The following is a 15,607-nucleotide window of genomic DNA, read 5'->3' as shown; positions in this document are numbered from 1 at the left end:
CACATAGACATTTGCTCAGCAGTGTTCATTACTATACTATTCACAACAGTTAAAAATTGGAAACAACCTAGATATTCCTCAACATAAGAATGGATAGAAAGATGTAGTATATTTACAAAATGTAGTATTACTCATTTGTTAAAATAGATGACAAAATAAAATTTGCAGACAAAAGAATAGAACTAGAAAATTTTATCTAACTCAGACACAGAAAGATAAATATTTGCTTGCATGTAGATATTAGTTATTAAGGAAATAACCAAGATACAATTCATCAACTCAGAGAGGTTAAGTACAGAGGGAAGGACTAGGGGGCACTCAAGTATCCCCCTGGTGTGAAGAAATAGAAAATTATTATATGTAGACTGGGGATTCAGGGTGAGGCAGTAATTGGAGAAAGTTGGAGAAAAGGAAGGGAAATTGAGTGGGGGGCGATTTGTGGAGAGCCTGTTAAAATAAAAGGTATTTGGGGAGTGATAAGAAAACCTGGAACAGTCAAAAATCTAGAGCCTCATCCACTTCCCCAAAAGGTTAAAGTCTCCAATGGGGAGTTAACAAGGACTGTCACATTGAGTTGAGGTAGGTCCAGGTCCTCCCCACTGTATCAAAGCTAAGTAACACATCCCAACATAAGGAATGGACTCCAAAAAGCCAGTTTGTGCACCACGGATAGATCCTGGTCCTCCTTTTAGGGACCCCTCAAACAGACCAAGCTACACAACTGTGGCCCAGATAAAGAGGGCCTAGTTTACTCCAGTGAAGGTTCACCGGCTGTCACCCTAGATTCTATGAGTTCCCACGTGCACAGGTCAGCTGTCTCTGTATGTTTCCCAATCAAGATCTTGACCACCCTTGCTCATATAATCTCTCTTCCCTCTCTTTTCAACTTGACTCGTGCAGCTTTGCCTGGTGCTTGGCTTTGAATCTCGGCATCTGCTTCCATTAGCTACCGGATGAAGGTTTTATGATTACAGGATATTCAACAATCTGACTACAAGCACCCTTTCCACTATTGCTAGGTGTCTTATCTTGGGTCATCCTTGTGGATTCCTTGTAATTTCCCTACCAACATGTTTCTCCCTAACCCCATAATGGCTCTCTGTATCAAGATATCTCTTTCATTGCTCTCCCACTCCATCCTTCCCCCAACTCAACCATCCAGTTCCCTCATGTTCTCATTCCCTACAGCTCAGTGGTTAAGAACACTGACTGCTCTTCCAGAAAACTTTGGTTTGAATTCTCAGCAATCAAATGGCAGCTCACCACTATTAACTCCATATTAGGGAGATTCAATGTCCATTTTTTGGCCTCTCCAGACACTAAGCATGCATTACTGCACCAGGCATACATGCAGAGAAAACATAAAAATATTCTTAACACAAAACATCCAGGAAATCTGGAACACCATGAAAACACTAAATTTAAGAATAATAGGGATAGAAAAGGGAGAAAAATTCCATCTCAAACACACAGAAAATATATTCAACAAAATAGTAGAAGAAAACTTTGCCAACCTAAATAAGGTACAAGAAGCTTACAGAATACCAAATAGATTGGACCAGATAAAAGCCCCTCACCACCTAAGAATCAAAACACTAACCATAAAGAATAACGAAAGAGCCAGGCGGTGGTGGCACATGCCTTTAATCCCAGCACTCGGGAGGCAGAGGCAGGTGGATCTCTGTGAGTTCGAGACCAGCCTGGTCTACAAGAGCTAGTTCCAGGACAGGCTCCAAAACCACAGAGAAACCCTGTCTCGAAAACCCAAAAAAAAAAAAAAAAAGAATAACGAAAGAATATTAAGAGCTCTAAAGGAAAAAAATAACAAGTAATGTATAAAGGCAGACCTATCAGAATTAGATCTGAATTCTAATTCAGATCTAATTAGATCTGAATTCAGTGGAGACTCTAAATGACAGAAGGTCCTAAAAAGATGTTTTGCAGACATTAAGGGACCATGGATGCCAGCCTAGTCTACTGTGCACCATAAAACTTACAATCACCATAGATGGAGAAAGCAAGATATTCCATGACACAACCAGATTTAAGCAATAACTATCCACAAATCCTGCTCTGTATAAAGTACTAGAAGGAAAATTCCGAACCAAGTATGTTAGCTGCACCCATGAATAGATAATTCCACAACAGCAAATCCCCAATACGGAAGCACACAATACTATCACCAGCAAAAAACAGAGCCAAATAAAAGGAATTAACAATCACTGGTCATTAATATCCTTTAATATGAATGGACTCAGTTTGCCTATAAAAAACATATGCTAAATGAATGAACAGGAAAACTGTATCCATCCTTCTGCTACATTCAAGAAACAGACCTCAACTTCAAAGATAGACATTACCTCAGAGTACAGGGTTGGGAAAAGATTTTCCAATGAAAAGGACCTAAGAAACTAGCTGGTATAGCTAGCCTAATATCTAACCAAATAAACTTCAAACCAAAATTAATCAAAAGAGAAGAAAAAAAGACATATTCAGCAGATGAAAAATCCACCAAGATAAAGTCTCAATTCTCAGCAATTATGCCCCAAATACAAGGGCAACCACATTAGTAAAAGAAACATTACTAGCTTCAAGGCTAGAGTGAAAGCCTGTCTGAAAAAACAAAAAAGAAAAGACAAAGAAACATTACTCAAGCATAAATTATGCATCAATCCCTACATACTAATAGTGGGAGACATCAGCCCTCCACTATCAGCAATGAACAGGTCTGCCAGAGAGAAACTTAATATCAAAATAAGATAATTACCAGATGTTATGACTCAAATGAACTTAACGGACATCTATAGAACATTTCACCCAGATACAAAAGGATATAAATTCTTCTCAGCAACTCACAGAACTTTTTCTGAATTGACCACATACTTGGTCACAAAGAAAATCTCAATAGATGCAAAAATTTGGAATAACTCCCTTTTTCTTCTAAGATCAACATGGCTTAAAATTTGAATACAGCAACAACACAAATTACTAAAAGCCTACAAACTCCAGATAACACTCAACTGATTCATCACTGGGTCAAGAATGAAATAGAAAGAAACTAAAGACTTCCTAAAATTCATTGAAAATGTTGGCACAACATACCCAAACTTATGGGATACTATGAAAGCAGTGCTAAGAGGAAAGTTCATAGCACTGTCTACATGAAGGATTTGAAGAAACCTCACACTAGCAACTTAAAAGAATACCTGAAAAGCTCTAGAACAAAAATAAGCAAACACACTGAAAAGTAGTAGACAACAGGAAATAACCAAATTGAGGGCTAAAATCAACAAAATAAAAAGAACAATGCAAAAAAAAATCAATGAAACAAAGACTTCTTTGGGAAAATCAACAAGGTAGACAAAGCCTTATCCAAACTAACCAAAAGGTAGAGAGCGAATATCCAATTTAACACAATTAGAAATGGAAAGGGGACAGAATAACAGACACTGTGGAAATTCAGAGTATTAAGTCATTCTTCAAAAACCTATATTTCATAAAATTAGAGAATTTCTTTTAATTATTTTTATTGAGCTACATGTTTTTCTCCATTCCCCTCCCTTCCTCGCCCCTTCTCTCTACCCTCTCCAATGATCCCCATGCTCCCAATTTACTCAGAAGGTATTGTTTTTTTTTCTACTTCTTATGTAGATGAGATCCCTGTATGTCTCTCTCAGAATCCTCTATTGTGTCTATGTCCTCTGGTGTTGTAAATTGTAAGCTGGTTTTTCTTTGCTTTATGTCCAAAAGTCACTTATGAGTGAACAAATATTATACTTGTCTTTTTCTTAATAGCTACCACATACCAAAATTAAATCAAGACCAGAAAAAAAAATATATATATACATACATACACACACACATATATATGTATATATATATGTATATATATATATATATATATATATATAGAGAGAGAGAGAGAGAGACCTATAGCCCCTAAGGAAATAGAAACAGTTATTAAAGGTCTCCTAATAAAAAAGAGCCCAGGGTCAGATGATTTCAGTACCAAATTCTACAAGAATTTCAAATAAGAGTGAATACCAATACTCCTTAAATTGTTCCACACAATAGATAAAGAAGAAACATTGCCAATTTCTTTTTATGATACTACAATTACTCTGATACCCAAGCCAAACAAAGATGCAATAAATAAAAAGTGATACCAGATCAATCTTGCTCATGAACATTGATGCAAAAATATTCAATAAAATACTAGAAAACCAAATTCAAGAACACATCAAAAATCATATACCAGAGATGCAAGGATGGTTCAACATACAAAAATCAATGTAATCCACAAATTAACTGAAAGAAAAAACATATTATCATCTCATTAGATGTTGAAAAAGCATTTGACAAAATCCAACACCCCTTCATGTTAAAGGTCTTAGAGAGATTTGAGATATAAGGCACATATGTAAACATAATAAAAACAATATGCAGTAAGCCAAAAGCAAACATCAAATTAAATTGAGAGAAACTCAAAGCAATTCTACTAAAATAAGGAACAAGACAAGACTGTCCATCTCTCCATTGCTATTCAATAGAACTCAAAGTTCTAGCTAGAGCAGTAAGACAGCAAAAGTAGATCGAGAGAATACAAATTATAAAGGAAGAAGTCAAAACTTTGGTATTTGCAAATTATATGATTGTATATATAAGTGACCCCAAAAATTCTGCCAAGGAACACTTGAAGTTGAAAACCACCTTCAGTAATGTGGCAGGATACAAGATTAACTCAAAGAATCAGAATCCCTCCTACATACAAATGATAAAAAAGGCTGAGAAAGAAATCAGAAAAAGAACACCCTTCACAATAGTCACAAATAGTACAAAATATCTTGGGATACCTCTAACCAAGCAGTTGAAAGAACTGTATGACAGGAATTTCAAGTCTGTAAAGAAAGAAATTGAAGAAGATATCAGAAAATAGAGAGATCTTTCATGTTAATGTATAGGTAATATTAACATAATAAAAATGTCAATAGGAGCAAAAGCAATCTACAGATTCAGCACAACCCCCATCAAAATCAATTTTCATAGTCCTCAAAAGAACAATATTCAACTTCATATAAAAAATTAAAAAAAACAGGAGAACCAAAATATCATGTACAATAAAGGGACCTACATAGGTTTTACTATCCCTGACTTCAAGCTCTACTATCTATAGAGCTACAGCAATAAAAACAGCTCAGTAGTGGCATGAAAACAGACATGTAGATCAATGGAATTGAATCAAAGGCCATGTCATAAATTCACACAGCACTGTACATATGATTTTTTTACAAAGTTAAAATTATACAATGAAAAAAAGCATCTTCAACAAGTAGTGCTGCAATATCAGATGTCGACATGTAGAAGAATGCAAATAGAACCATATCTATCCCCACACACAAAACTCATGTCAAAGTGGGTAAAAACTCAACATACATTTAGTTACACTAAACCTGATAGAATAAAAAGTGGAGCCTGGCAGTGATGGCTGTGATCTCTGTGAGTTCAAGGCCAGTCTGGTCTACCAAGTGAGTTCCAGGACTGGCTCCAAAGCTACAGAGAAACCCTGTCTCATAAAACAGAAGGAGGAGGAGGAGGAGAAGGAGGAGAAGGAGGAGAAAGAGAAGAAGGAGAAGAGGAAGAAGAAGAGGAGCAGGAGAAAGTGGAAAGTAGCCGTAAACACATTGGCACAGGAGACTACTTTTTGAATATAACACCAGGAGTACACACATTAAAATTGACAATTAGTAAATGGGACCTCCTCAAAATTAAAAACTTCTATAAGGCAAATGACATTTTTAATAAGACAAAACAGCAGCCTACAGAATGTGAAAATATCTTCATTAACCCAAAATCTGGCAGAGGGTTAATGTACAATATATATATACTAGAAATTAGACATCAAAATACCAAACAATGGGGAACAGATCTAAACAAAAGAATCTCAAATGCCCAAAATACACTTTAAAATTTGTTCAACATCCTTAGTCATCAGAGTAATGTAAATCATAACAACTCTGAGATACCACCTTACACCTATTAGAATGGGTAAGACCCAAAACAATGATGACAGTTTTAGTTGTTGAAAATGTGAAGTAAGGGGAACATTCCTCTGCTGTTGGTGGGAGTGATAATTTCTACAACCACTTGGAAATCATTATGATGGTTTCTCAGAAAAATGGAAATCAAGCCATCTTAAGACCCAGCTATACCAATCTTGAGCATATACTCAAAGGATGCTCAGACATACCACAAGGATATTTGTTCATTTATGTTCATATCAGCATTATTCATAATAGCCATAACCTGGAAAAAAACCTCAATATCTCTTAACTAAAGAATGTATAAGGAAAGTGTTGTACATATTTACATAGTGAACTGTTACTCTGCTGTAAAAAGCAATGACCTCATGAAATTAGCAAGCTAATGTACGGAACTAGAAAAAAAATTATTCTGAGTGAGGTTACCCAGACCCAGAAAGACAAACATAGTATGTACTCACTCATATGCAGATATTAGGAGTAAAGTTCTCCCAATAATATACAATCCAAAGCCCCAGAGAGGCTAGATAACAAGGTCCAAAGATGGTTGCATGGAATTCCGTGGTAAGGGTAAATAAAAGAGATTTTTCTGGGTAAAATGGGGCAGCGGTGGGGGCATGGGGGATAAAAATTTGAGGGAGCAGTCTGGACTGACTCGGCCTAGGAGATGGGTTGCTGAGGGATGGAGAGGGAGAGTAAAGAAAAAGACATGTTTATAGAGAGTCATTTCTGTGCTAGGAAGCAATTTTGTGCCAGGAGAACTCATAGATATCCGCAAGAATGACCCCAGTTAAGACTCCTAGCAATAGTGGAGAGGGTACCTGAACCAGCCAGCTAATCAGATTGGTGACTACCGTAATTGTCATCAAATCGTAGTTATCCAGTAACTAATGGAAGCAGATGCAGAGATTCACAGCCAAGTACTGAGCTGAGCTCCAGGAGTCCTCCTGAAGAAAAGCCAGCATGGTCAAGGTAATGACAAAGAACCCACAGATACAGTTGAAATATGCTTGCAGAAGCACATGGGTTCTGAAGCAACAGTTAGGAACCTACATGGAACCTAGCTAGGTCCTCTGCATGCCTGAGATAGTTGTGTAGCTTGGTCTGTTTTTAAGGTTCCTAGTAGTGAGATCAGGACCTATCTCTTGTGCTTAGCTGCCTTTTTGAAACCTGTTTCCCATGCTTGATTACCTCACTCAGCCTTTGGGGTCAGGCTCAGTCCTACTTCAACTTTTTGTGCCACGCTTTGTGCAAGCCCAAACGAGACCTATCTCCGTCTGAAGACTGAGAACAAGTGTGTAGATGGGGAAGGGAGTATATGGGATCAGTAGGAAGGATAAAGAGAAGAGGGAGGTGAAACCATGATTGGCATGCAAAATAATGAAAAATAAGTAAAATGAAAAAAAGAAAAGAAAATGATCTCTAATGCAGAAATTGAAATTTACAAGTAATTGGATAGAACTGGAAAAAATCGAGTGAAATAACCTATACACAGATAAACAAACACAGCATGTTCCCTTTCACATTCCATTCCTAGTTTTGAAAATTTGCTTCATATATTTAATATAGAGTACATGTGGAAGTCAGAGAACTATAAAGGGCCTATTAATGAGATGCATTAAATCTAAGGGGATAATACAACAATATGAAAGTAGGGAGTGGATATAGTAGAACATAGTAACTTGGTTAAAAGAGAGGGAATATTGAGGTCAAAAATTAAAACAGGGAGTGAGGTAGGGTATGCAGAGGAGGGTTAACTATGTTGGAAGTATATGAGGAAGCCAGATAGAAACCAACTACCCTATAACACAACTAAAATATTATTTTAAAAAATAATAGTTAGAAATAAAATACCCTGCATGACTGGATACATTGTTTCTAGAAGTTATGGGTTACTAAACAATAACCTTACTAGAGAATTAAGAATATGTCTGTATGAACTGTTAATAATCTTAGAGGTCCAAATAAGACAGGCTCTTGCCAATATTCTTGGTTGCTGATTAATATAATTTATGATACTGCAATAAAATACACTAGGGGAAACCAACTTGTGGGAGAAAGGGGTTTATTTCAGCAAACAGTCCATCATATTAGAAAAGTAACCATAACAGAAAGTTAAAGTAGCTAGTCACATAAAATGCAGTCAAAAGTGTAGAGGAAATAAACACAAACAGGCTTCCTTTCTTGTTTTCTCTCTTTTTTCTTCAGGTTCAAGATCAAACCTAGGGAATTGTTCTGCCCATAGTAGAGTGAATCTTCCCACATTGATTATCAAGATGATCCTTCAAGTACAACCTAATCCAGACAATTACTCAATTAAAAATCTCTTCCCCAAGCCAAAAGTGATGGTACATGTTCTTAATCCCAGCACTAGTAGGGCAGAGGCTAGTGGATCTCTGTGACATTCAAGTCCAGTCTATTATGGGCTACATTTTTAGACCTTGTTTCAAAGAAAAAAGAAGGTCTTTTCCCAGGTGATGGTTATATCACGTTGCCACTTAAGAACTAACTGCCCACTGCAGATAGTTCCTGAGTGAAGCATAGGGTCTTGAAAGATCCTCCACTACCTACTCTAAAATTTTGGATGGCTTCATCTAGCACACTTACTGTGCAGGTAGCTCTAAGTGCTGTGAGTTCACTTGTGCAACAGCCCTCTCATGTTCAGAGTACAGCATTTCACAGCTTTCCTTAATATTCTCTTTCTATTACATTCTTTTTTCTCTCTTTTTTCTGATGCTTGTTCAGGGTGTGAGGGTATTGATAAAAATTTAAGACATAGGACTGAGCATCACCACTCTGGCAAGTATGAGTGTCTTCGTTAACTGCTGATTATTGTAAAAAGTTTTTTTTTCTTTTATGACCAGGGTTCAGCACAATCTAGGTCTATGGGTGTGAACATAAATATTTAGGTAGGAATCTGACAACATGATTTTTTAGCATAAGAATAAGGAAGTTCCAATCTAGTGCTTATGACATCCTCATCCACTGGCTTCTGTGCTTTTGATCAAATTATGACAAAAAGAAAGCAGCTAGTTACTCCCAAAGAATTATTCTCTGTATATTTGGCCACTGACAGATTGCCCATGCTCCAATGGATCACTCCACAACCAAGCACATTTGAGTAGCACCAATGGGACTTAGTGTGTTACTACAATAAAAAAAAAAAGAGGACATAAATTTGTGTATTGGGGGAATATCAAGAGGAACATGAAGGGCATTAACAGAGGTGAATATTATCATATTTCATTGTATACTTGTAGGGGATTCTCAAGAAAATAATAATTAAAAAAATACTTCTAACCATTACAGTTTCCAATCAGAACTAGATAATAAAACCCTATTTGTTGATGACACCACGTACCTTGGTTGCAAGATATATAAAAATAAATCTGGAACGGTTATTCACTTGTGGCTAAGATTCATCATTGTTGAAGGTGCTATAGCAGCTATAAGGGGAGGAAATCAGCCAAGCCATATCCAACTGCGACTCCTATGAACGTCTACACCAACATATCAGTCACATAGTGACAAAAATGTTTTGGTGGTAAACAGATGCTCTCTGACTGGTTTTGAGATCTCCCCACATATGTGTGACCCACTTGAAAACATTTGGGTGAGGCAGTCATAAGCCCTAAGTAGGCTTACTACTGTTGTTAAATTAAACTGAGGCAGCATTAAACTGCTTTCAAAACATCTTTGTTTCTACTGATAATCGATATTCTCTGTCTTAATGTGGGAAACCTGTCTTTGTACCGAAGGGTTGTAAATGTAGAGACTTATAGATAGGTCAGGTGGTAAGAACCAGTGATGGCTGACTGCTTCCTCATAGCAAGAAATTTGTATCACTCCCTCTAAGGCTACATTGCTACATCTATGGAACATCATTGAAAAGGAGACAGAAAAAATGTAAATTTGAAAATATTGGGAGCTTAAAAATGGCATCATCTGGACACAAGACAGTCACTCTATCTTGAACTCACTGTTCTTATTGTTACCTGCAGTGGACCTGAACAAGACAGGACCTGTCACAATCAGTCATGAATAGGGGAGGAGCATACGGAGTCCTATTTCTCCATGCTGAATATTGGTTAGTAAATATTTATGACAGTGGATGAGTCATTTTCTGAAGTTTTGTCCACACTAGTGAGTACAAAAGGATAGTCCCAAACTTTTGAAAACACACACACAAACCTGAGTAAACTTAATGGATCAATTTCATATACAAAAAAGACATTAAGATGGGAACAAATTTCTAGGAAGGAGGGAGTGTTGACAGAGGTGAAATGGAGAGAACAGAGGACAGAGGGTAAGCAGAATTAAATCGTATTGTTTGTATGATTGTCACTGAAAATTTAATAAAATTGATACAAATAATATTATGGCATTTTAATGAAACACAAGTGTGGTATCACATTTGTTTGCAATGTGTAGAGTTATGCAGTTGTAATCAAAGAACCTAGGTGTTGGGGATAAATTGATCAGAAGTTTAAGGCCACCCTTGGCTATATTAATGCCATTATGAGCTGCATGAGACCTCCTCAATAACAAAACAAAAAAGTAGATAAAGAAATGTTAGCTTAATTAAATATATATGCACATACCTAGTTAACTGTACATATGTAATTTTACATGCGTATATATATATATATATATAAAACATACTTTGTATTTGATATGCTACATTTTTATATATAGTATAAAGTTTAGGAGGTATATTATTACACTACATACTATGTATTATATATAGTATGTGATATTTGTGATGTATTACTAATATTAATGCTATATGTTGGATAATATACATTATATATTGTGTAGTATATATAGTAGGTAATATAAATAATTTATATTATATAATATATTCAGAAAATTTGTATATTGAAAATGTATTTCACTTTTACAGTTATTGAAAATGAGAAGACTGGTGCCCTCCATTCTCTCTAAGTTCTATAGTCTTTACAAGAACATGGCCCACCAAATTGCCTAAGCAGGAACTCACATGGGCTCAGAGATAAAAAAGCGCAATCAATATGCCTATATGGATCTGTAGCAGGTCCTCTGCATACATGTTCTGGTTGTTAACTTGGTATTCTGTGAGACGCCTAAGAGTGGGAACAAAGTGTCTCTCTCATTCCTTTTCCTGTTCTTGATTCTGCTTTACTCCTATTGAATTGTCTTGTCCAGCCTTGATATGAAAGTTTTTGTGTTGTCTTATTGTATCTTGTCTTGTCCAGTCTGGCTATTTCTTGGAGACATGCTCTTTTCTGAAGAGTAAATGGAGGGGGACAAGATCTTGGGGAGAAGGAAGGTGGGAGGGAAGTTAGGAGGAGTGGGGGGAAGGGAAAGCATGGTTGGGATATACCATTTGAGAGATATTTTCAATAAAAATAAGTAAATGAATGAATAAATGGTACATAAAACATAAAGACTAAATTCTGCAACTTTAATTTGTCCTAAGCTATGCCTCTGATTTTTAAGATCATAGACTACTTACTGCAAGCTGTGACACAGGATGGCTTTTCTCCAGTATTTCATCTCTCACTAAATGAAGAGTAGTGCCACTTCAGAGATCCTCTCCCACCTCCTGTTTCTGACTGTATTCAGTTATTGTCATAGCTACATTATGACATAATAAGCAGCTCTCCCTGAAGTTGCCTCAGCAGACTCTGGACCACCAGAAAGGAGACAACATTCATGGGTTAAAGACCTGCTGCTCTCTCTTTGGGTGGTCAAAATAGACAATCTATTCTGATTTGCAGAGGATCAAATCCAGACATGTTTGACCCAGCTGTACTAAACATTCCAGCTGTGATTTTTGACAATGGTTCTGGACTCTGTAAAGTTGGAATTTCAGGAGAGAGTAGACCCCGACATGTCATCGACTCTGTTGTTGGCCACCCAAAATTCAACATACCATCAGCAAGAACCAATCGGAAAAGGTACTTTGTGGGAGAAGAAGCCCAGTGCATGTATGATGGCTTATACCTGCACTATCCTATTGAGCATGGACTGGTAACTAGATGGGATGACATGGAAAAACTGTGGAAGGACCTTTCTGAGTGGGAGCTAGGAGTGAAACCCAGTGAACAGCCAGTTTTCATGACTGAGCCCTCCTTGAACTCACAAGAGACCTGAGAGAAGACCACAGAAATAATGTTTGAGAAGTTTAACATACCTGCCTTGTACCTTTGTAACCATGCAGTGGGAGCCTTGTGTGCTTCTGCATGTATCACTGGCCTGGTAGTGGACAGTGGAGATGGGGTCACTTGTACTGTCCCTATCTACGAGGGCTACGCTTTTTCTCATGCCATCACCAAGCTATATGGGGCAGGGAGAGATATCACAGAACACCTCACCCGACTCCTTGCTAAAGGTTACACCTTCCCCTGCATCCTCAACAAAGCAGTGGTGGATGACATTAAAGAGAAGTTATGCACTGTTTCCTGGGGATGTGAAGACACCCACAAGAATTATCAGCAGGAACTAAAGGAATACAAACTTCCAGATGGAAAGGTCATTCAGATGAGTGAGCACCTGTGCCAGGTGCCTGAGGTACTTTTTATATCTGATCATCTAGGTATTCATGATCTAGGAATCTCAAAAATGGTTTGCAGCAGCAGCATCATGAAGTGTGACACTGATATCCAGGAGACCCTGTTTGCTGATATTGTGCTGTCTGGAGGTACTACCCTGTTTTCTGGGCTTCAGTATAGACTCCTGAGAGAACTGGAATCTCTGGCCTTTGAGGGAACCCCAATCAAGATCACAGCTTCCAGGGACAGATGCTATTCAGCTTGGATTGGTGGATCTGTCGTGACTTCCTTGAAAACATTCAAGCAGATGTGGGTCAATGCTGAGGAGGAGTTCAAAGAGTATGGGGCATTTGTGGTTCAAAGAAAATGTTTTTTTTTTGTTTTTTTTTGTTGTTGTTGTTGTTTTTTGTTTTTATTGAAAAATCTTTTCCCAACCCTTTACTCTGAGGTAATGTCTGTCTTTGAGGTTAAGGTGTGTTTCTTGTATACAGCAAAAAAATAGATCCTGCTTTCATATCCATTCTCTTAGACTGTATCTTTTTATACGTGAATTATATCCATTTAAGAGATATTAATGACCAGTGATTATTAATTTCTGTTATTTTTCAGTGGTAGTGTTTGTGTGTTTACCTTCTCTGGGGTTTGCTGGTGTAAAGTTATCTGTTGCCTGTGCTTTTGTGGGTGCAGTTAGCTTTTTTGGGTCAGAGTTTTTCTTCTTGTACTTTCTGTAGGCATGCAGAAACTTACAGAACACCAAATAGGCTAGAACAACAACAACAAACAGTCCCCTCACCATATAATAATCAAGATGCAAAACATACAGAATAAAGAAAGACTATTAGGATCTGCAAAGGAAAACCATAGGCAGACCTATCAGAATTACATCCGACTTCTCAATGGAAACCACGAAAGCCAGAAGGTCCTGGACAGATGTGCTACAGATACTAAGAGACCGTGGATGTAAGCCCAGACTACTATACCCAGCAAAGCTTACAGTAACCACCAATGGAGAAAACAAGATATTCCATGACAAAACCAGATTTAAACAATACGTATCCATAAATCCATGCCTACAAAGAAAATGTTTTTAAGAACCACTGAACTCAAAGAACTACTCTAAATGCCAGATTGCAGGAGAATTGGTGGGGACAATACCATTCTTTGTCATTTAATAAAATGATTAATAAAGCTGTAACTTGCTTTCATGCTCCAATTATTTATGCCCCAGTAGTAATTTTGTAAAGATTTTTTTTTATTTTATGTGTACATGTGTGTGCCCGAGTGTATGCATGTGCACTACACAAGTGCAAATGTCCATGGAGGGCATTAGATTCCCTGGCCTTGGGAGTTACAGGTATTTTTGAGCAGCCAATTTCAAAGTTGAGAACTAAAGACATGCCCTCTGCACTCAACCTCTTGAGTCATCTCTCCAATTATCCAAAGTATGTTTTTATTGGTATTTCATATATATTTTTCCTCTCCTATAGATCTTTTAAGTGTGCTTTTTACTCAGTAAATAGTGCATAAGTTCTTCAAATGTGCATTTAGTAGGTATGTACTAAAAGGTTCTGGGGCCTCATGCATAGAAAATAGGCTGATTAGGGTCCTACAAATTTGTTTCAAATTGTTTTCCCATCTTCCCTACTGAACAGTACGCACACACAAAACAATATCCAGGAAAACAGTGGAGAGGTCAAATAAAGTAACAATATCGTCAAACACATTCTTGTGGGTCAGATCACTTTTTGAATTTATAACTAGTGTCATTTCAAGAAGTTTTGGAAATAAATAGGTGAGCTCCTAAATTCCCATTTGTTTAAGGCTCTACAAAAGATGAGGAACTATGCTTCCAGATGATTGGTTTTTATTTTAGTTTCAAGAGTAACTATTCCATAATTTTTGTAGAAGTAAAATGCTAGGAATAGATAATGTTTTCCAATAAAGTGATTGTTGAATAAGTTACATATACTTGTTTTCAGTAACTATGTATTTTTCACAAACATAATGAAGGGATATGGTAACAATCTATATCTGTGAAGAAAACAATGGCATTTTCTGCTATCATAAGATAAAATGATTTACATACACATAATTTTGCTTATTTTCACATATAAATATAAATGACCACATTTTAAATAAGCATTTGGAGATAAGTTTGAAAGTGAAAAAGTGTTCTCATTTGTTTCCTGCTGCTTTGACAAAACAGTGAACACACCAACTGGAGAAAGGAAGGGTTTATTATATCTTGTAATCAAAGGAAGCCAAGGCAGGAGTCTAAGGCAGAAGAAGCCTGGTGGCAAGAATTGAAGGATACCCCAAAGAGGAACACTACTTCCTGGCTTTTTTTCTGGCCTCCTGAGCTATTCAAGAGTGGTATTATCCACCACAGTGGGCTGGACTCTCTTACGAAAATCAGCTATTAATAAAATGCCCCACCAACATGTCCACAGACCAATCAGATGGAAGCAGTTCCTTAGCTGAGGGTTTCTTTCTTCAGGTGTGTCAAGTTAGCAACTGAAACTATGAGAGTTTATGTAAACACCATAAGTTTAAATTGTTGGTGAATGGATTTTTAAAAGTACAGGAGAGTTTTCTTCTAGACTCAGCTTCTTATCCAGGTTTACAGTACTAAGTACAAGTTTGTTCTCATAAATTAGGCCTTAAATCAGAAATGTATTGGTTTTCACCATGGACTTCATTGCCATCATTGCAAAAATGGGTATATCTTTTCAGACCAGTAGTTATTGTAGCTCACAAGGTTTACAGTTGAATAAGCCTATGGAGGATTCTTCTACTCGAACAGCCCATAGAGCAGCTTCTGGCACTATGAAAACTAATCACCAGGAAGAAAGTCCCCGAAATAATCCCAGCTTCATTCTTTCTGTGCTGTGTGGTGTCTTCAGCGTTAAGATTTTAGCATCAAGATAGGCTGCACAACCAGGAAAACTATCCACAACTATCAATACTGATAGAGAACTACTATTATTTTGCTAAATTTCCATAGTATCAAAGAGCTTTCTAAATTCTTGTCCATAT

The 15,607-nt window shown here is 37.0% G+C and overlaps 1 protein-coding gene across 1 annotated transcript; it reads left to right on the top strand.

Annotated features, from left to right (window-relative positions):
- The first annotated feature begins 11,813 nt into the window (after positions 1 to 11,813).
- Actrt1 (actin related protein T1) lies at positions 11,814 to 13,302 on the top strand. The gene is given in 2 exon segments (XM_005358448.1): positions 11,814 to 12,939; positions 13,259 to 13,302. Coding segments are annotated over 2 exon segments (1,170 nt in total).
- The last annotated feature ends 2,305 nt before the right edge of the window (positions 13,303 to 15,607 follow it).

Source organism: Microtus ochrogaster, chromosome X (assembly GCF_000317375.1).
Source record: "Microtus ochrogaster isolate Prairie Vole_2 chromosome X, MicOch1.0, whole genome shotgun sequence".
NCBI classification, from domain to species: domain Eukaryota; kingdom Metazoa; phylum Chordata; class Mammalia; order Rodentia; family Cricetidae; genus Microtus; species Microtus ochrogaster.
This window is presented reverse-complemented; position numbering and strand designations above follow the sequence as displayed.